The sequence below is a fragment of the Equus asinus genome, chromosome 1 (genome assembly GCF_041296235.1).
Source record: "Equus asinus isolate D_3611 breed Donkey chromosome 1, EquAss-T2T_v2, whole genome shotgun sequence".
Taxonomy (NCBI): domain Eukaryota; kingdom Metazoa; phylum Chordata; class Mammalia; order Perissodactyla; family Equidae; genus Equus; species Equus asinus.
This window is the reverse complement of record NC_091790.1, coordinates 106,390,770-106,413,500: the sequence shown is the minus strand read 5'-3', so window position 1 is coordinate 106,413,500 and position 22,731 is coordinate 106,390,770. Positions and strand designations below refer to the sequence as shown.

Sequence of the window (22,731 nt, the reverse complement as noted above, 5' to 3'; positions counted from 1 at the left end):
ATCGCTGCCTTGGCGAGAAGCATATAACGTACAGTCTATTGCTTACATTTCTATTTCACCTGGCCATGACGTGTTATCTAGCAGCAATATGGGAACTAGTCTGTTTATCATGAATTATTGGAATTTCTTATGGTTTCCTGAGCTCTGAAGGAATGTCTAACCTCTGTACTGTTTTGTGACCACAGTGAGGCATCTAAATAGTGTTTGTAACGCGTTCTGTTGAGGCCCATACCTCCACATCAAGAGCATTTGGAGAAAAGCCTGGGTATTTAATATATGTTTATGGGATAAAGTACCATGTGTGTTCTTTGGAAGATTCTTATAAGGGTGTCAGTGACACTGAATTATACAGTGTATGTTCTTTCTATAGAAGATTAAAGAAGCTATTGGTGAACAACAACTTCATACAGTCAGTCTGGGCTGGGACATGGATGGGAAGCAGTGACTCTAATGTAAATCATTCCTCATCATGTGGGACTAAAGTAGAAGTTGACAGTGGAGGAGAGAGGAAGCCACACCAGGTGGACAAAGGGGCCCAGTTCCTGTCCCCGGGCCCTGTGCTGCTCTGTGCCGCCCTGCAGCTTCCCAGACAGCAGCAGCATCTCCTGCCTGTGCTGGGGCAGGGCTGGGCAGGCACAGTTTCCAGGAAAGCTGAGTGTAGCCCAGAACCCTCAACGAAAGCTTCGCATCCTGTCTGCTCTTCCCACAGGAGCTGTGGCTGCCAGGTGCGTGTGGTCTTCAGGGAACTGCAGGTTCTCATGTGCTCCACGTGGTGCCAGCCTTCCAGAGTTCCTTTCCTCGTGAATGGACCAGTCATGGGCTCAGCATGGGAGCCCAGCTCCCTGGGCAACCAATGATGTAATCCGATACAGTGAGCTGAGGGGAGATGGTCCTTCTCAGGAAGGAGCTGACAAAAAGGACACTTTGGATTTGGAGAGTTTGCCATGAGACCTTGTCATTCTGTGAGGATCAATTGCTTTGAAAAAGACAGCATGACAGCTCAAGTCCAAGCACTGCCACTCGGAGGTTGTGTCCTGGGAAAATCTCTGTAAGTGGGAATAATAACACTTCCTCTGGATTCATCATCCACCACGTGCCAGAGATGGTGCCAAGTTGTTTGTTTCTCAGATAAATGCTAAGTCAGTCTTAAGTACCATAATTCTTATAACAATTTAATCCTGATAAAATACTTCAAAGTAGTTATAATCAATGACACATGATAGATGAGATCTTCGGAAGTTTATTAAAAATTTCACCTCCTCAGGGTCAATTAAGTTGTAGTATATGGAGCCTGGATAAAACCCAAGTCTAAGAAATTCAAAATCCGTGTCACCATCCATTTATTCTACACAGAAATCAATGTATGTAGAATTTTTTTAAAAAACTGTAAAGTGTAAAGGACTATGAAGAAAATTTCAGAAAGATTGCAGAAACCCAAGAATAACTCTCAATGCCAGTAGGCAAATAGTGGAAGATATTCCTGAAGAGCTTTCATTCAATTAATAGGGGTGGACCTCAAAAGGTTTTAGAAATTTTTTCTAGCACTTTTGAGTTGAATTGATCACATTTTGTAAAGGTTAATTTTGTGAGTCATAACAGAAATCACTGATCCATGAAATGATTACAAATATCCTTTGCTGAATGTCAAACAATGTGCATATTTATTCCTTCCTTGCAAACATAAAGTAGGTGTCACTGATCCCATTTTGCAGTTGAAACAGAGGATTAAGGATGTTAAGTAACTTAACTCATGATTGCCTAGCTAATAAGGAGCACACCAAGATGTTAAACCACATCTTCCAGTCTCCTGGGCCTGTGCTCTAAGTTACCTGTTTGGCTGTTTGTGATTCAGGGGTTAATTTCTGTCCTCATTGCACCATTTTATTTGAAGGCAATATATGATGTTATACTTCTATTTCATTTCAATTCCCTGCCTCCTGCTTAAATATTACAGTATTTTGATTATTTAGTTGCTTACACTACCTTCTAGCACCCCCTCCTGGCTATTTTCAATTAATTTTTGTGTATGGAGGAGCTAAGGAGCTAAATTCATTCTTTTGAGGCAGCACCATTTGTTGAAAAGACTGTCCTTTTCCCATTGACTTAACTCAGCACGTTCCTCAAAAACTTGTTGACCATAAATATAAGGGGTTATTTCATGTGAGCCCTGGGTCTGCATAGCTTAGTGGTAGCCAGTGATCAGATGGAGATTGTGTTCAAGTGCCTTGATTAAGACTCCCATCCTCTGCCAGGTGAATTTGTGTATGTATTGGGGAGCACATTCGAAGTTCAGGCCATTTTGAGTCTCTCTCCACTTGTACTTTTTGCTGTGTCCTTTCACGTCTCCTTTCATATGCTCACAGCCTCAGGGTTGACCAGGAGTATTTGGCTAGTTCATGTTTTTTGGGTCTCTGCTGAGCATTCACACAGCGTCAGCCAAGCGTGTGCTTGCTGCAGCCATGACCACAACTTCAAACCAGCAGAGCCTCTGGTCCTTCCTGCTTGCACACCACTGAGTTTGTCAGTTCACCATCACATTCTTTCGATCCCAGATGATATGAGCTCCCTTCAACCGTGCACATTTTCTGCCCTTCCTCAGGGCCTGTCCTCAACTGAAGAACCTTCATACCCATTGAGCTGGGTGTTGGGAGGTGGGAAGGAATGTGAGCAGTTCCAAGCAAGAACACCACTGTTGTTGCCTGAATTCTGCAGTTTTTCAAGCATAAGCACTTCTCAGATTGTTGGATGCCTGTGGTCATTTCCTAAGTGCTGAAATGGTTAGCTTTTCCTCTAGTCCAGTGTTATAATTGCTTTTCAAAATGAGAATTACTGACCTCCTCACTTGACCAGAGCCCGAAGGCCTTGCTAGCATTCGCCTTTATATTATGTAAAGTGTACATATTATTATGTTTTAATTAAAAATCGGCTTTATTTAGGATTCCCTAATAATTCCAAGATGTGTCAGCTCACTGTGGCTGCAATACCATTATCCCGACAGGTGGGAAGTGAGACCAGAAACAGGAAGACGTGGTCTGACCGTTTTCCTCAGACTCCTTTCAAAGGGAGAAGGCAGTTAAACCACCCCAGTGTCTCTACGATTTACAGCAGTTTAATGGCTGGAAAGGGAAGCCTTCCAACCGCTATATCTTTGTCTATTTATTTCACCACAAACGTAACCTGAACTGTGTGACATTGATGAGGTTAAGATGTGAGACACAGTCTTTTCTTAGGATCCTCAGCCATTCTTTCTCCTGTACCAGGTTTGTTCTTTGCTGTAATCCAGGTAGACATTCTCATAAGAAAACGTCCCTCCTGAAGTGTGTTCTCTGACACGAGGAAAGCACGGGAGGCAGGCTGCTTCTGAGTGTGAGGAGGTCACATCCCTGACCTGCTGCCTCGGTCTTCTCACCGCTCCTTTTCACTTCCTTTCCCTGATTATGAGAGTAATGCAAGCTTTTTGCAAAAATGTGGAAAGACAAAAGATTACCTGTTCCTCACACGACTCGGCAACAACAGTGTGACAGTTTAGTTTGTTTCCTTCTAGTTTGTGTTTGTAATTTACACAATTGTGGTCATTCTGACCATATTAATTATACTATGTTTTAAAAATTAAAGAGTCATTTCCTGTTTATTGTAGAAATTTGGGAATCTCCAGAAATGTATGTAAGTAATCTGGTTATTTTCTTTTAGTCTTTCTCATTTGTATATTTATATTTAATTTTTATCAACCATGATCTTATAATACATACAGTTTCATTATTACATATTTGCTTTTACTTTACAGCACATGCATTTTGTATGTTGTTATAAACTACAAATATAATTTTAAGTGGACAGAAAATATTTCATGGGAATATAATCATTATTTAGCTTTTCTTCTAATCTCACACATTTAGGTTTTTCCTCATTTTTGGAGGGACAATCTACATAGTGGAAATCAAGTAATATTTCCTCAGAGATGTAGCCTAATGAAATAATTTCACAGTGGAATGTCTGGGCAAAAATGAATGAATCATATAAGACAGTGACCCTCAATGGTTGTAACAGCGGTCGCTGGCAACAGCACAGGAGAGACCATGTGGCATGGCTGTCAGCATTAGGAAGCCCTCACTGATCTCTCATTGGGGACAGTGATTTCAAAAATATGTAATTAAGTTATTTGTACCAAAACTCAATTATTTGCACTTGAAAAACATGCCCAAGCTTTTTAGCAAAGTTGTGGGAGACACATAGCAGTGGATAATAATACTTGGCTTGTATGAATATTTTAAGAAATACATAACTGTATCCATTTTGACAGGTTAGTGAGAATGATAGATCCTGATTTAACAGCTTTGATCCTACAAAAATCAAAGTGTAACTTTATTTATTACCCAGGCCCAGCCAGTGTGGATCCAGGGTCCACTCCAGCCCTGCACTGGGATGTCTCTCAAGTGCTCTGGAGTCTCAGAGATGAAGGACGTGATCATCAGAGCAGCAGCTCGTGCTGGGCCTCAAGGTGGGCACGTGGGTGAATCCCTCCAGGTCATCACAGGAAATAGTTCATCCTCAGAGACACAAGCAAATAAACCGAAGTCAACTGTAGCAGCAGCCACTCTGCCTAATTGTTTAGTCACAGAACGGAGAGGTGGTGGATGGACTCGGAGTCGTGGAGAAGCAGAGGCGGCCGGAGTCGTGGTGGGTGGCGGCCCTGGGCTGCAGCAGAAGCACCCGACATGCTGCGGCCCCTTCTGTCCACAGCAGTGGTTGGACATGATGCAACAATGTGGGCATGTGAATAGAAGATCCTCTTCTAAAAGTCTTAAATAAATTCTGTGTGGCCACGCCCAGGGTCCTTCAAGTATCTGCAACACAGCTCATTTTCACGACACAGAGGTGTTGTAAAGACATAAGGCAATGTGGCATTTTGCCTTTACACTACATCTCAAACATTTTTGTGTTCTCTCCTTTCTATTGTGAAAAACCCTCATTGAGAGTCACTGCAGGAAAAAAAGACAAGATGGGGTCTCTCTCTTGAAGATCAAAACGGTGACATGCATTCCTTACTTCATTGACCAGCAAATAAAGAATTTATTTATTGTCATACCTCACAGACACTGTCCCACATCTGCATACATTTAGTGGCCTGCCTGTGGCTGGTAAGATAATGGAGTGATCCATCTTCTATTTGGTGAGACCGATTCTGATCTGTTAATGAAGAGTTACAGGAAAGTCTTGTGCTGCATTCCTAATCAGCAGACTTCTTAATATATAGGAATGACACTGTTATATTAAGCAAAATACCTTTTTATTTTGATTCACGGAATGGAATTTTTTGGTTTACTGTTTCGTATTTCTTTTGTATTTCTTTTTTAACAGCCTGCATTTAATCCCTTGTGTTTTTTAACTCATCCACTTCCGAGTTCCTAAAATTTTAAAAAGTAATAAAATCCAACATATCAAAATGATTAGTTTTATTTCCTTTGATTTGCATTATGTGTTCAGCCTAAAATGTTGGAATTACAAAAGCAGGTAAGGAAGGATTGTGAATACCTATAGAAGATCACCAGATGTTTGGTATTACTTTTATCATGAAACAGTATCTTTCTCCTAAAGTATGGTTCAGAAATAATCTGCATACTCCTATTTTGAACCCACACTATGAAATCGTTGCCATCATTTTCCCTTTTTGTTTAGCTAATTTGAATTAAAATGAACTGAATTATATAGTGAGCTATTTTTTCCAACATGAATATTCACCTCAGTGCTTCATGGGATGGCAGCCTGTCAGTTTTCTTTCATTGTTCACTGAGGCGTTCAAGAACAACTCAGTTGTGTGTAGTGGGAATGGTGTTGGTTTGGTGGAAATTAGCCATTTGTGCAAATCTAATCAATTCCATTTGTACTTGTTCTAAGAATGGGCCAAATGACAGAAATGCAACTAGGAGGCTGGGTCCTAATGACAAAGAGCTTCTTAGGGAGAAAAATGCAGTGAGGAACAGCTCCAGGGTCTGCCATGGGACTGAAGCCTTAGGAACTCAATGGTGTTACCACATCAAGAATGTCCTGTCTCAAGAGTGGAGTCACATATACACCCAGCCCACAAATGATGCTTAAGCTGGACGTCAGTGTATTAATCTAACCTGGGAAAGAGCTCTCCTCCAGACATGCTGAGCTCAACTAGTAGATGCAGCCAATCCTCAGAGGAAGCCAAGCCTCACCCAGAAGTTGGCTGTCAGAGCACAGACCAGGAAGAATCATGCTCTGCATATCATTTTTTCAATAATGCTTTCTGGTTAATTTTCCATTTCTTTAAACAATCTACATTTTTTGAAGATGCGTAGTAGATGAGTATATGACATACTTTAGTTTATTTTTTAGTTTTGGGGGAAACTTTAGGTTAACTTGGGGCTGCTATAAATGATGCTATAGTGAGTAAACATCCTTGCACATAAATCTTAGTACATGTGGTTCATTTCCTTAGGAAATTGATGGGTGGAATGGTAGGGACACTTTCCTGGCTACAGCATGTTCTCCCTTGTGTGATGGGCTCGTTGACAGCCCCTCACTGCATGTGATCTGGTACAGCAGCACTGGAGCTCAGGAGATACTTCAGTCACTTGCTGGCCTCCACCTCAGTGCATATTAGAATTACTGAAGGAGGTTTTTTAAAGTCTGATGCCTGGCTGTGATGAAGTCTGGGCCTCAGTGATTTTTAAAGGCTCCTAAGGGCCATCACCAATGGCCTAGAGGTTAAATTTTGGTGCCCTCTGCTTTGGTGGCCTAGGTTTTGTTCCCTGGCACAGAATCACATCACTTGTCTGTCAGTGGCCGTGCTGTGGTGGGGGCTCACCAAAAAGAAAATAAGAAAAGGAACATTGGCAGCAAGTGTTAGCTCAGGGTGAATCTTCCCCAGCAAAAGCATAAGGGCTCTGAAGAGGAGAGCCACTGATATCATGGATAGAGCAGCAAGGCTTAAGTGAGACACACCTGGAGACATGTGGACTCAGGCACTACTCCACCATTAATCTCGAGCGTATTTCTTAGCCTCTCTGGGACCTAGTCTTCTCATCACTGAGATGAACGTGATGCCTGGATGTGGTACACTGAGATCATTAGACATAAATAACACAAACTGCCCAGCAGAATTCCTGATGCTCACCAAGTGATAGGGACTTGCCTTTATTCAAACAAAGCAAAAGACACCAAACAAGCAAAAAGTAGAATAACAACACATGACAGAGTCCATGCATTTACCCAGATAAGATTTCATGGCCAACGAAAATGTTGAGTTTCCACCCTTTTGGGTGAACTGTATCATGTTGGTGTAGTATCTCTGGTTATCTCTTACTACTCCAAATTTCTTTCATTTTTTAATTATTATTTTTTTTTTCCTTGGAGATTGGCACCTGAGCTAACATCTGTTGCCGATCTTCTCTTTTCTTTTCTTCTTCTCCCCAAAGCCCCCCGGTATATAGTTGTATATTCTAGTTGTCAGTGCCTCTGGTTGAGCTATGTGGATGCTGCCTCAGCATGACCTGATGAGTGGTGCCATGTCCACGCCCAGGATCCAAACCAGCAAAACCCCGGGCTGCCGAAACAGAGAGCGCAAACTTAACCACCCGGCCACTGGGCTGGCGCATAGTCAGATTTTCTAATTTGCAGTTATAAGGGACTTTGATTAATATAAAGGGGAAAATCAAATATTACTTAATCGTGACCTGCTTGATTGACAGAAAGCCTTCAAAAAGTGAAGTCTCTGAGGGAAAGAATTCTAAACAGTAGAGAGAATTCATAACGGGGAAATTTTGAGAGCTGTTGCCTTGAGATTTCCCTCGGTTACAGCTGAGAAGTGTATGGAGACTCTAGCTCTGTAAAGATATTGAGACATTGAGATTGAGACATGAGTCTCAATTGAGACATGCACATGATTTTCTGGAGTTGTAGTGTTTGTGGGTGTGACAACAATATGAATAAGAGTGCTAATAGTTATTCAGTGATTATTACTGTGCCAGGCACTGTGCTAAGTGCTTCACATGCCTTATCTCGTTTAATGCTCCAGTCACACAGAAGTGAGTTGTATTTTTGAGGATTCCATGTTACAAATGAGCAAATAAGTTTGGGAATATAAGTAACTTGCATGGTCATACCAGTGAGGGCAGAGCCAGCATGCAAAGGATCGTTGTAGCAGATTCAGTGAGATGGGGCATATGGAAAGTACTTTGTAAAAATAATCCACAAAAATAGAAAATAACATCTAGAGAAACAACATAAATCCACCATTGTGGATACTGAAAACATCTTCTCTTCCGGATATCTCAATTATTCTCAGTAAATGAACTCTTTATTACAGGAGCGCAACATTTCAGTGCAATTTTTACAAAGATAGAATGATAGTCCAAGTCACATTTATAGTTCTATGAATATGCAAAACATGAGGTAGACTCATGTACAACATAAAAAAAGGAGGAAAACATACAAAGATAAAAAATGTGTATAGATAATTGACTCTTGGATGGAGGAAAACACAACCAAAACGATTATTTTGGTTAATCTTATTCTACTAGATGCTTTGTTATCCATATGGATATGGTTCTCATATGCAATTTTATGCACCCAATGAGCTATTGTTTTGGTGGCTATGAAAAGGAGTTTGAAGTACAGGATTTGGAATAAATTCCAATAATGATAATGTTAGAATAATCTTGTTTAGATGTTAAAATATCTTCAAGAACTGACTTTAAGGCATCTTAAAATTCTCTTTCTTTTCCTTAACAGTGACTTACTCATTAAAAGATATATAGAACTCTTTCATTAACATACACTGATTGAGGTAAAAACAATAAAGTAACAATTTTTCATAATAAAATCTGTGTATGTATCCTAAATTCTCTTTCTCAATCAAGGTTGGACAAAAATTTGGTCCAGATTAGTTTTATCTCTTCAAAAACACATCATTGATTTGTGCTCCCATGTTATGTTCTTAGCTTTTATCAAAAACAGAAACTTCCAAGAAACAGCATTATAAATTTGCTGTACGATAACATTAGCAGAAACGTCCTCATTAGCTCTGTTGACCTGAGGAGCCCATGGGAGACATTTGTCTCAGAAATTAGGTGCCAGGTAAACACATGAGGAACTGGAACTTCTCTAGGATGATCATTACCATGGAACTTGCTATACTTGTTATTTTCCCCTGATCACTAGAAAAATTAGAACCTAATGGGACAGTTCAGCCCAGTGGTTATATTAAACTGATGCTTTGTGTATGTGCTTCTGCTCTGTTTCTTAGCTGTAAAAATAGTAAAGTAAGTCTGTTTTTTAAATATTATGGTAGTTAGTTTGGGGAAAGGATATGAAAAAATACTATAAGAACATAAATAAATACACACATTACGTTTTCAAAAGCAAGTGTTTTCACTGACATTATTTCATTTGCTCTTCACCACGGCCCCAGGAGACACCAGGGCAAATGTTTGAACCTAATTTGATCACTGGTGAAACTAAAGATCCCAGAAGATACAGAATGCCTTCAGAAATTCAGACTGGTGCCCAGCAAAGGTCTTCACATGTTTTGTTCTGTGCTTGTTCCCCACGGCTTCAAAAGGGCTTGTTAACCACAGGGAAAAGTACAAACTATTCCTTCTTCTGGGCGATCTGGGGCCTTTGGTCTGTTGTGTTCATACCCAGGATTTTAAGTCCTGAGTCTAGTAAGTTACCAGACCACTGCCAGGACTCCTCTGGGACAACCTGCCTGAATCACGAGTGACTCTAAGTGATTAGGAAAAGAATGTACTCTCTTTCCTGTAGTGCCTCCTTCTTGGGACAGTAATTCTTCCGGGGGTACTCATCCAAACGTCCCATCCGGGCCTGGCACAGGCCAGTTCTGGAATAAATGTTTGTTGAGTTGAAATTACCAATGGCAAGAACACTCGTTATGTAGGATGGAAGTATGTGTGTGCACATTAGCCTAATCCAAACTCTAATTATGAAATTTTACTATATGGTGGTATATAAAATACAAATATGGGAAATCTAAGAACACAATAAAACTGCAATGGCCAAATTATTCTATTTTTTATTGAGCTGCGATTTGGCTCCCTCAAATGAACACCATTTTGTCCCTAGTGGGCTTGTTTTGGGGTTGTACTCTGAGTATAGCAAGGTGAAAGTGAGTGACTCTGCTTGCTGAGTGGACCATTGCTGGAAGACATATAATTGTTCTTATTTTCTGATTAATGCAGATCTTAAAAAGGGAATCTCTGTTAGAGCATATCTTGTGTGCTAATTTCTTAGGTGCTTTCATGTATCTTATTTCATTTAATACATACAACCACCCTAAGAAACATCACTGAGGGGGCCAGCCCCGTGGCCAAGTGGTTAAGTTCACACCCTCTGCTTCAGCGGCCCAGGGTTTCCCTGGTTCAGATCCTGGGTGCCGACATGGCACCGTTCATCAAGCCATGCTAAGGCAGCATCCCACATAGCACAACCACAAGGACCTACAAATACAATATACAACTATGTACTGGGGGGCTGTGAGGAGAATAAAAAAGGGAAAAAAAAAGACTGGCAACAGATGGTAGCTCAGGTGGCAATCTTAGAAAAAAAAATCACTGAGATCTTAATACTTTGCCATGTGAAACTGAGGCTGAGAAAAGTTAAGGAAATTTTTCTTTTTCATGTTCCAAAACATATGCTATCTTAATTCTTTGGAGAAATAAGGGAATATTTATTCCACCAGTGAATGGAACAACATTTAAGAAAGATTTGTATTTGTTTGTTTTCCATTAATACTTGACAGAAAAGGTGGGATATCCCTCTGAAAAAACGTGTTCCGGAAGGTTACATTTACATATACATACCTTCGTTCACTGAAGGAAAAGGAATCTCTTGGTCAACCCCTCCTTTATTTTTCTCGTGTTGGACGATACATTTGTGTTCTTTATCCATTGACTTTCCAGTCACGGTCAGCCAGCTGAGTTTCACGTATGTGTTTCATGATGTGTCTTCATGGTATTGCTCTGCTGGGATTCTAGAATTGTATTGCCACTCTTTTCTGTCCAATATACCTTGATAACATAAGGGAAGAATTTCTCAAGAAGACAAAGGTATGTCCCAGTCTTATGGAGGTTTATTTCAGCAATTGATGGAAGAAAAACAGTGGGTTTGGGGGAAATGTCTGCAGGAAGGCGTCTATCTGTGGGGGAAATGGAATAGCAATTAAAAAGAATCGTTAGAGAAGCAAAAATATTGTGTGGTTTGGAACAACCTATCACATAGTAAAAAGACGAAAAGCTGCCATTGAAGTAGTGCTTACCATAGCCTTTCATACACAATACGTTGTGAGGTGTTTATTCTTCTTATTTTCAATGGAAAAAGAGGTTCCAAAAGTTATGTGACTTGCCCAGAGTCATGGTTGGTAAGTGGCAGAACCTGGATTACAACGTGGCCTTTGTTCTTTCGCCACATGCTAAGATGGAGTATGACTTTTAACCACTCCATTTCAAGGCATCTAACATTAATGAACACACGTATTTTTTTAAATTGCTTATGTTCTACCATAGTGAAGCATGTTTTCAAGGTGGGTGGGTGGGTGGCAGGGATGGGGTAGGAGATCAGGTAAATTTGATGATCTCCCTACACAGGAGAATATTTGGTCCCTTCTAAAGTACTTCTCTTTTCCAATCCTGTGAATTTTGTAACTTAGGCTCTTTTGGCCCATTAACACTTTCTCACATTCTGCAACTCTGTGAAACCTCATTTTTCATTTAACTCTTTCTGGAATGCACCATATTTGTCTTATTTGCCATAAAAATAAATATCCAGAGGAAATTTTTCACTTTTTTGAAAATAGTACGTGGTCACTTGTTAACGGGAATCCATTTCCATGTGCACTTGACAGTCAAGTTGACCTTTCAGCTTCAAATGTGGATGCCATGCCCAGTTCTGAGGCGATGGAGTTCTCTTACTTGATGTCTAATTTTATATAATATCTCAGTGTCACAACTGAACCACCCCAGATTTTTGAGTAGGACAATATTAAAGCTGCACCTCCAAATTATTTACAGTGGCTTGAATTTAGAATCAAAACAGTAATATTTTGAAAATTCCTATTAACAAATTTATTATTTTCATTAATGCTATTATATTAATCTTATCAAGTAATGTACTCGTCAGAATTTTATTTCACTTTAGAATATGTTCACCAAAAGCACATTTTATTTTGGAATTTCTTGAAGTTTAAGCATGATGAAGAATACACCACATTTTGACTCTCAATGTCTCCTCCAAAATTTGTACCTATCCTATAAGTCTGCTGAACTGTTTCAGAGCTCCACTGTTTCCTTTATCATCACCTGCTGAATAAAGTATATACATAACTGGTGTGATGTTAAATGTCACAGTTCCAGAGTCTCTTGCAGACAAAATGTCAAAATATATAACAAAACATCGTAGTTTACAAAGGCACGTGATTTGGATGCTGGATTGTTAGTTGATTATACATTTATTGCTAATCTAATGATGGGAATTATAAATATAAAACTATACACACTATTCTTACCTCCTATACCTTGTCCTTAGCTAGATTCTTTAAGTTTCATTCTTTTCAGGATAAAATGAAACTTGCATTTCCATGACTCCTCTGCTGCAGAATGATTGACAGTTGGTGGGGCAACAACTTAGAGTCTGGATTTAGGAACTGACTTCCAGTCTCAACTTTCAGCCACTTTGTAGTAAATCTCCAGAGAGTCTTTACCCTTGAAATTATTTGCAAAATATTTCATTTATGCATTCTTCAGGACAGATGGTCAGCTTCTTAAATAAGTCTGTAACAGTGTAATAGAAGCAAATTTGAGTCACCCATTAAAATTAAAAATTAAATTAAAAATTTTTAGCTGCTGCATAAAAAAGAAAAAGAAGAAACATGTCAAAGTAATTTTAAAACCTTTTAAATTTATTCTGAGATGTCCAAAATACCATTTCAATATGCAGTCAACATAAAAAATTGTAATGATACATTTTACTTTTCTTAATTTCAATACGTGATTTGGATTGTACACATGCAGTCCCTCTCAGCTTGGACTATTGGTCTTGCTACATTTCGAGTGCTCGATAGCCACATGTGACTGGTGGCTACTGGTTTTACCAGCACAGATTCTCCACCAAATGCTTCAGAAACACTGAACTGGATGATCTTTGGAAAGGCCCCTCTGACTAGACAGCTCCCTGGGTCTGCGTCAGCCTGTGCTGACCAGTGGCTCTTTAGTTTCATTGTTATCTGCAGCTGACTGGTGGAGGCGGCATCCGGTAGTGTCTAGGATGCTGAGTGATGACCCCAGGGGAACCAAAGGGCCCCAGAGGCGGTGGAAGTTTCCATGCCTTGACCGAGTAGGGAGTGCGTGTGCTTTTAGCATGGGATACAGGCCGGCTTGTGGGGCTGTTCTTGTTCCGGGCAGTGTAGTAGTACATGCCTAAATCATGCTTCCCTCCCCTCACCACCAATGGGATATGGCTGGTGCTGTCCTTTCCTCCATAGTGGTGACTTTGTCTGCTTTTAGGAATGAATCCCACTGCACACCTGCCTTGAACATGGCTAGTCGGAAGAGTCTCTCAGGGTCCTTGCCTTCCACTGGCAGTGGTACTAAGTGTCTATACCTGACTGTGATGTGGGCCATGCATGGAAGGATGGCTAAGCTGAGCCAGAATGACCATGCATGCCACCACTGAGGCCAGCTGCGGCAGCCTGCCTGGCGCCCAGTAGCCTGCAAGGGAGACAGCATTGAAGCAGGTGCAGTGAGGGCCTCAGAAACTTCCTGTGCACCCTGCACTGGTAAAAGGGGTTGCAACTACCAGGAACAGGAGGGCCTACAGGAGGGCAAGGTGGCCTGGCATGGCTCTGTGTCTTGGCCAGGTGGGGTGAATCCAGAGTGAGCTTTCAGGAGGATCTTCACCTTGGTGGGTAGTGGAGGCCAGGTTAGGACCTGAGCTGCTGCTTCCCCTGGGGCACAAGGAGGTGACTGATGAGAAATGAGGGAGGGAAGGGCCCTAGAGAAAAGAGACAGAATCTAACCACAAGGGGAGGGAGGGATGGTAAATGGAGAGAGCTCTGAGAAGCCTAGAGAATGCTGGTGGAATAATAAAAGCAGTAATAGCATTCTTTGATCGGATATCAACTACACTCTAGCACTGCACTAACTGGTTTACATTCACTGTTTTATTAAATCCTGAACATAGTCCTGTGGGATAAATATTCTTATCGTAAGTTTAGTAGTAAGGAAAGTGGGACTCATATATTAAATCACTTCCCCAAAGTTTCACACTGTAAAAGACGACATGAGTGGAGTCGTATTAAAACAGAGCAGAAGCAGACATTTCCGAGGAATTGCCTTGCTCATTTTCTTTTCTTTATCTTCCAAACTGGACCAAACTGCCAGCATTCCAAGCAGTCAGTAAGGACAAGAGTGTCCTGTTTGTAAGAACTGATGAAATTGGACTTTACTGATGATCAAATCGCTAGCCAATGAATGAAGTAGAAGTCTAGCGTTTTGCCTGATGACAGGATCTCAAGCCAGTCTGTGAAGTACAGTCCTAGCCTTCCCTCATCTGGCACCAATGAACTCTTCTTTAATACAACTTACCTCATCTTCCTCCTTTTTTCCCATGAAAATCCTGAGGCCCTCTGTTTTACATGAGAAACTATTTCGGTTTCTACCAGAATCTGTGCCCTTTGAATTGTAGTTCTTTGATCCCAAATAAACACTTTTCCCTTAAACTGGTTTATGTATTTATAGGCTAAGAACACCTACGGGGAATGAGGTGGGGACATGGAGCCAGGTCTATCTGGAGACAAATTTCATGCTTCACTTACCTCCTGATTCTAATAGAGCAATGAGTGTGCTGCTTACTTGGGAGGAAGGGACAAGCACAGAAAATCAATCCCCCCCAGAAACCCATGCCCACCATCTGAGCTGCACTGGAGCATTTCACCCAGAGGTCCCATCAGAAGGGGATTTTAAATGCCCTAAAATAACATGATAGCTCTGTAGCCTTGGGTAAGTTACATCATCTCCTTTTCCTCACCTGAAAAAGGGAGCTCATGGGGTTGCCTGGAGAGGAAACAGGATGATGTGAGCAAAGCATGTAGCCCAGTCCCAGACGCACAGAAATGCCCAGGACACGGTGGGATTGTTGTTCACCTCAAAACTGCCAGGTTTCAGTAGATGACCTCAGGGGTTCACGTAAAGTAGAAATTATGGGGAATATTACCATTTCAGAGAATCAGGGGGGTGTGTGCGTGTGTGTGTGTGTGTGTGTGTGATTAGCCAAAGGAGGAAGCCTAAATTAAGCCAGGAGGCAGTGAGGGTCAGGGGTCAGGACCAGGTTCTCCCATTCCAGCACCTTATCCTCGGAAATGGTAAGACAACGCATTGTGAAGGATCGGAGAGGAATGCATCTGAAATGAAGCTTTGATAAATAAAGGTAGTGCTCACTTCCAGTTGAAAGGAAGATTCCTTTCCAGGTACATTAATTATACACATGGCCTCCTGGGTATAGTAACGCTAGTTAGTTGTACTAATTATACCCTGAAAGCCAAGAGGAGCAAGCAGTTGGAAAGGGGAGTCACCTGGTGAGGGAAGTTGTGGGTCCTTCAGCATGGACCACCAGACCCAGTTCCTGAGCTCCTCTTCTAAAGTAAAAACTGAAAGTCAGACCTGCTCAGCTATAACCAAGATTGAAGGCTCAAGTGTCCCCAGATGTAGGGTTTGGGGTTGTGCTGAGTTGATGAGATGTTGGGAAAATATAAAGCAATAGAATAATTTGTTAAAAGAATATTCAGGGCTATCATTTATACCTTCCACACGTATCCAGCCCATTTGTGGCAAAATGTTAAGTGGAAAAGAAACTGACAATTGTGGTGACATCTGTATAGCAAAAGGACATGTGAAAAGAGTCTCAATATAAATGGGAAGAAATTGGGTAGGGAGAAATTGGGTGAGCTGTTTTCTTTCTATTTTTCTCTGTTTCCTAGATTTTCACCAATAAGAAAACATTGCTTTGGGTGAGACCATCCATTGTCATTTATGCTTTTATTAAAATAAATTTTATTTCACATTACCACCTTTGAATACTGTGTTTCTCTCAATTACTATAAGCACTTTTTTCAATTACTGCTCAAATTAAAGACTCAACAACTATTGATAATAACCTACCATAGATTTTAATAAAGGCTTCCCCTCACCTCCAGCCAAATACTCTTTTTAGTGTGACAAATTATAAAAATAATACAATATAGTAATGAGTTTGATACACTTATTCAAGGGAACACAATCCATGGACTCAGGAGTACAGTTCCTCACAGTGTTTCCAACACAAACACAGGTTTGTTTACCTGTTGCACAAGAGGAGCCCGAAAACTGGATGCCAGGATCGTGGACAAGGAAAGAAGTTTATTTCAGGTGACATCAGCCAGGAGACAGGAGTCAGCATTCAGATCCATCTCTCTGAAACACAGGAGGCAAGGGGTTGTAAAGGTTGTGAGGAACATGACTAAGCACAGGGAGAGGGGTGATGAGATAAGGGAGTCTGCAGGTTGATGTCCTTGGCTGTCTGCTTCCATGATGGATGGTGGATTCCGGGGCCATGAAGCTGAGGAGTTGGGGTCTGGGAAGCTTTCATTTCCTGACATTCTCTGGACATCAGATTTGCTACAATAAATTTCAAGGACCCTTAAGTAGCCATGACTTCAGCACAAGGCCACCTGGGTTTTAGCAATTTGTAACTTCTCTGTGCCTTAAGCAGGGTGAGGTCAGTGCTATAATCTCAACACTAGTTTCATGCATATGTGAAGCTCAGGGAACCAATAGAAACCAATAATTGCATATGAATGCAACTAAAGAAGCAGGGAAAGGGGATGGGTGCATATGGTGTTAATCCCACATATGCTTGGGTTAATGTAGGGGCATCAATATCAGGGCCTGAATCAACAGGCAGTGGAGCCCTCTTCCCAGGGATTGTGGGCAACAGGAGCAAAATGGAGCCTTAGGAACAGCAATGCAGAAACAGGCAGGATTAACCAGGAAGTGAGCGATTTCCTTATAAAGCCAGCAGTTCAACCAGGGAACAAGGAAAGAGTATTTGGCTTAAGGTGATTGGCTGGGTTTGCATATCTGACCTTATTTAGAACAGGGAAATCATCACAGATTCTAGGCAGCTGGGGACTGACTGGCTGGCTCATATTCTGCATTTCAGATCAAGTGCAGCATTTACAGGGAAAAGAAAATTATTTAAGTTTCAGTTTCCTGACGTGGCACCCTGGGCGGGAGCGGCTCCATCTTGGCCTTAGAAATTTATTTCAACAGATATCATTTGTTCTCCTTTCCTCTACTTCTCTTCCTGCTATGTTGTCTCTGCTCCTCTCGAAGGGGCACTGAAAGGTAATACTCGTCCAAAAGAGACACATTTATAAAATATAATAGACGAAAACTCTTGTTCAGGACACAGTCAATGAGCACCCAGGGCCTTCCCTCTCAACCTTCATGTTGAGTCTGGAGGGTTCTCCTCAGGATCCCCCTGTTCTCCAGGAAAAGAGAAGCAGGTGTTGCTTGAGGGAGCAGGACTTCCTCTCATCCGGGTCTTCCTGCTGCTGCCAGGACTGACACCGCTCTGACAGAGCTGAGCTCAGCCAGCCTGGGAGCAGGGGGTGGGGAGAGCAGATCAGACTCAGGCAGAGGGGTGAGCAGAGACCCAGGTACTAAAGTTTGGACTTTTTCAATTTAACCTCTGAGACCCCGGCAACTTTATCAGACCTGGGACAGTGCTCTTCTGGCCATCACAGAATCTGAGAACTCATCTAATCTGACTTCTTCATGTTAGCCATCTGGAATCAATTAGATGTATACATGAGGACAATTACTAGTGAAATGGACAAGTCTGGAAAACCAAAAAGTAGAAAGCAATTGATATATTTTGATAAGAGGACTGTGGATATGATTTCCTTTCTTTCGACGCCAATTTGCATCTTTATAACACTGTCTATTGAATACATTTTCTTAAAAAACTCATTTGTCTTTTATTAGAATTACTAACCCCATTTTTAAAACCAAGTCATAGGTTTGCTAAAGAAACACAGAAACTTGGACACGTACAGCTGAAAGGGCAACCCTTCCTACGAGAAGCATCGTCGTTTCTCCTTTTTAAAGATGACAGAACAGCTCCCAAAATGCAGGTGGCTCCTTCCACATTACAGGACTATGAGCAGCTGAGGCAGGATCAGAACACCTGCTCCCTCCTTTCTGGTGTGCACACCACACATGGAACGAACCTGTCATTTCAAATTCATCAGCTTCATCCAGAGTACCCAGGACATGTCAGGCAGGGGCCAGGCCCTTTGACAACATTAACCTCATGTTTACAACCAGTAAAGGTAGTGAAACTCTACGAGGCCACACTACTATTCTCAGTCACCAGAAGATGAGGGTCAGACTCCCTGGACATTCCTCACAAAGGTATGTTTAAGCAGAGGACCAAGCCCAAGATTTATCAGGTTTAAGGGTAGTTTCTTTTAAGCAACATGAAAAGACACCATAGAGTGTCCATTCATAAGCCCAGAAATAATTCTGTGAATGAAACAAAGGTGTACATTACAGGGATTATAAGAATTTGGTTTGAAGAAAAAAAGAAGACATTGAGTATGATTTGTCTTAGGCTAAGTGAGGTAAGTCCGGAAATTAGATGAATTTACAATGAAATGTGTTATTGGCATTGGTGTTGGTGGCGCTGTGGTTTCCAAGGTCGGGGGCATAAGACAATACATTGGTGTGTGGGGAGAAAGTGTTAGAACTACTATTTGTTTGTATTACATACTTTAAATTGTTTATTTTTGTGTATGTTTTACAATATACACAATGCATTTCTACCATAGTTCATGAAACTTATTACTTTAAAAATAGATAATTAACATACATTGAGGGTTAATTCATGCATAAAATAAAGCCAAGAAAATTTTGAAAAAATAATGCAAGAAAATTTGCTTACAAAAAAGAAAGAATTGTAATAAAGCCATAATAACTAGAATCTTGAATTCTTAACAGAGGAATAGACAAAATACATATCAGCCCCATTTGTACAGGTGAAGTCATGCATATGCAGTGACTCCACCTCAAGCTGTTTCCTTAGAGAAACTGCCACCTGTAAGTGGACACCTACAGTGAAAAGAAGAGAGAGAGCAGGAAGGGCTGTGTGAGCCTCTGGAACCTTAGTTATCAGACGGGGGACCATGAAAAACAGTGGGAGAAATGATGGATTAGTAAATATTTTAGGGGAGAAATTGGATCTCCACACTCAGATTCCTGCCTTACTCCCATACACAAAAATTTAACTCAAAGCAGAGCAAAGAGATAAATGTGCAGAACAAAGCCTAACACTATTAGAAAAATATAAATGAGAATACATCTACGCTTCAAGGTAAGGAACAAGCTTTCTGGAGGCTACAAATTAGTTAAAATACATGGTCCCTGGTACAGTAGGGCAAGTTCAAGCTGGCTCATTTAGTGTAGAGTTCTTCTTGCCTGAGGTCACAGAAGTGAGAAGGGACTGAAGTTTCCACTTGTGGCTCTGGTGGAATTGTCATGGAGAAATGTGATGACCTGTTAGGACAGCAGCATCCAAGATGCAATAAGAGAGGAGGGCTTAGTGTATTGGGAGGAAGCCCAGGGACACCTTTCTAGAATGCATTGTTGTGTCAGGCTGGGAACCGGCCCAGTTCAGAGGGAGACAGTTCATGCTATCTGTTTGTGCTGGGACAGCAGTTCTTACAAATCAATCTGAATAAGAATCAGTGTGGAGGTCATTGAAAAATACACATTTTCAGCCTTTCTCCTAAGAGTCTGGTTGATTTTGTCCAACGTTACCCAGAACACACACTTCTATTCAAGGCCTCATGGGTGCTTCTGATGCAGCTGGTCCATGGACCACAGTTTGAGAAACATTGTTCTAGGAGCTTAAACTCTAAGCTACCGTCAAGCTTAAGAGTTCTGGCAGAAAGTTGCAGGATCCAATACACAAGAGACCATACCAGTGTGAATACAGCATTTCTGTACTTCAATATTAATTTTATATCCTTAAACATGGACCAATATGGCAGCCACAACCCCTTTCCTATATGACTTTTCAATTCAAATATATACTGTTCATTGCCTGATTGTTCAACCAAAGTGTCTTTTAATTTTAATTCTTGAGAAAAAATAATCTGAAAGACTCATTCCAGTTTAGGACTTGGCCATGTCAATGTTGGGGGAGGGGTGAAAGGAGCTTTGGCTTTACTTGTCTAAGACAGAGCAGTTCTGGCTGTGGCTGAACTTCAAAAAGCTGTGAGTAGAACACAATGGTTGGCATCTCTACAAGGATCACTTTATTCCTACACTTTCACTGTCTCAACAGTGCCGTGGTTGGCTATGGTGAGAGAAATATCAGTTTGTCCAAAAGATAAGTCACATAGATACCATCCTGAGGTCTTCCTGAAGCCCAAAGTCTTCATTCCATCATTTCTCATTCTCCTCAGTAAGGTAGGAGCTTCTTTCCCAGCCATTTTCTCTGCATAATGATTGGATAAATGATTCGGTACAACTTGGCTCCCCATATTGCTCCCGGTAGGGTCTTGTATGCTCAGTAATAAACTGTGAGCCCTTAAAGAGCCATGTGTCCTTCTGGCCCCCTACTGGGCAGAACTTCAACCCGCTTGGATTTGTAATGATCCAGGGCCTGGCCAACCCGGATCTTAACTTATCTCTCTCAAAGAAGATCACATCTTAAAGGAACACAGAGACCTTTCACATGAGCTGTTCTTCCTAGGAACACAGTTCACACCAAGGACAGTCCCTCTTGGCAAAACCATAGCCTTTGTCCCCTGCCTATATATGCAACCCCGTCTCTGCCTGTAGGAAGGAGTGCACAACTCTGCCCAGCCAGCTGCCCCTGGACACTCCCTATACATAAGTCTGAAAATATCTGTTTATCTCATATGCCATCTCTGGGTCTCTTCTTCAGTCTCTTCGCACAGTATTCCACACTGCTTGCTCAACTGGGTGTGCAGCCAGGCACTTTCCCAATGTCTTACTGAACAGATCAACTCTAGGTGACCTTGTCTGTCTGAGGAAGCAGATTGAATGAACTCCCCCAGCTCCGAGGAGAGCTGAAAGAATACCCTGTCAACCAGACTCCTTGCCTAAGACCTGGAGATGGGAGACCCATATTTGGGAAAGTGCTGTGGTTCACGTGGGAGGAGGCCAGTGGGATATAAGGTTGGGTTTGGGCACTGAGCTCCGGGTCTCTCTTTGTTCAGAGCACAGTGCAGTCAGGGCAGGAAGGGAGGCAGGGGCTGGTCTACCCTGTGTGTCAAGGCTGCTCTTGGCAACCACAAGCAATGTTTTCAGAGCAGGATACGGGAGATCTGAATCACGGTGCCTCTCCCAGACAGCACAGTAATACACACCAGAATCGCTTTCTTCCAGAAGTTTGATTGAAAGTTTATAGGTCCTCCCTGAGCCTTCATAAGCACGGTATTTCCATGAACTGAACCCTGAGTCCATCACAACCTCTGAGCCGGAGAGTTGGTAGTAGAGAAGGCGTTGTGGGGCCATCCTCTCCTGGTATTGGTACCAGTGGACGTAGCTGCTGCTTTGTTTAATATCACAAGTGATTTCAACTGATGATCCAGCCTGCTTGGTGACCAACATCTGTGTCCCTTCCAAGTTGGAAGATACCTGAGTGGCTGCAATGAGAACAACAAAAAGCAATGAGGAAGAACTAACAGAATACCTTAGTAGGGCCTCCCATTGCCAAAAAACAGAAAAAACCCATGAGCATGGAGGCAGCACACTTACCAGGAGCCAGGAAAGCTAGAAGGAGGGCGAGAGCCCACAGCATGCCTTCCTCCTCGGGCCTTAGAAGGAAAGGGACAGATGACAGGAGGGGTAGACACCCTCTCACACTCCAGTCCTGCTCCAAAGACAGAGAGCCCAGGACACAAGGAGAAAGTCAGAGCCAAGCTCTACACAGCTGTCACAGGCGGGCAGTGAGTGAGGGGCTCTCCTGGAAGACCACCCAGCTGATGACCCAGAGGGGGTGGGGCTGGGGGAGGCCTGGGGAGGAGCCCTGCCTCTCTGCTGAGCCCATTTCCTGACAGCCTCCTGGGGCAGGCTGAGAGCAGGCCCTCTGTAGAAGAGGAGGAGCCAGGAGCCCTGAGAGCCCAGAGCAGAGGAGGGGCCTCCTGAGCCCATGGAGGGGGCAGGAGAGCCATGGATGCAGCTCCGTGTCCCCTGGTGCAGGGAGCAGTCCTGAGTCGGGGAACTTCCCTGCAACTCAGGGTTCACTGTTCACACTGCTGCCATGGGTTTGTCCTGCGATGCAGCTTCTGTGTTCTGGCCCTGAACCAGATTCCTTTCACAGCTGTCAGTAAACTGTGAGGCACCCACAGCAAAGCTGACAAGCACTGAACCCGCTTTAGTAAAAGAATTAGGATCAGGTATGTTGGTCTACATTTGACTCTCCTCAAAGTCAAATGGATGTGTGTGTGTGTGTGTGTGTGTGTGTGTGTGTCTGCGTACATGTATGAAGTTAATTTGTTAGATGATTTCTATTCATTCTCAACCAAAAAGGCCAACTCAAGTAGGGTTGCCAGATTTAGCAAAAAAAAAAAAAAACTGTGCAGAGTGCTAGGCAATACTTGGGACACACCTGAATCAAAAAGTA

The 22,731-nt window shown here is 42.1% G+C and overlaps 1 protein-coding gene across 1 annotated transcript; it reads right to left on the bottom strand.

The window, feature by feature from the left end:
* Positions 1 to 467: 467 nt before the first annotated feature.
* LOC123285838 (immunoglobulin kappa light chain-like) lies at positions 468 to 22,489 on the bottom strand. Its single transcript, XM_070517050.1, is given in 7 exon segments — positions 468 to 625; positions 10,845 to 10,980; positions 10,983 to 11,188; positions 16,170 to 16,211; positions 19,490 to 19,496; positions 21,456 to 21,751; positions 21,864 to 22,489. Coding segments are annotated over 7 exon segments (888 nt in total). The 5' UTR covers positions 21,907 to 22,489.
* Between the last annotated feature and the right edge of the window lie 242 nt (positions 22,490 to 22,731).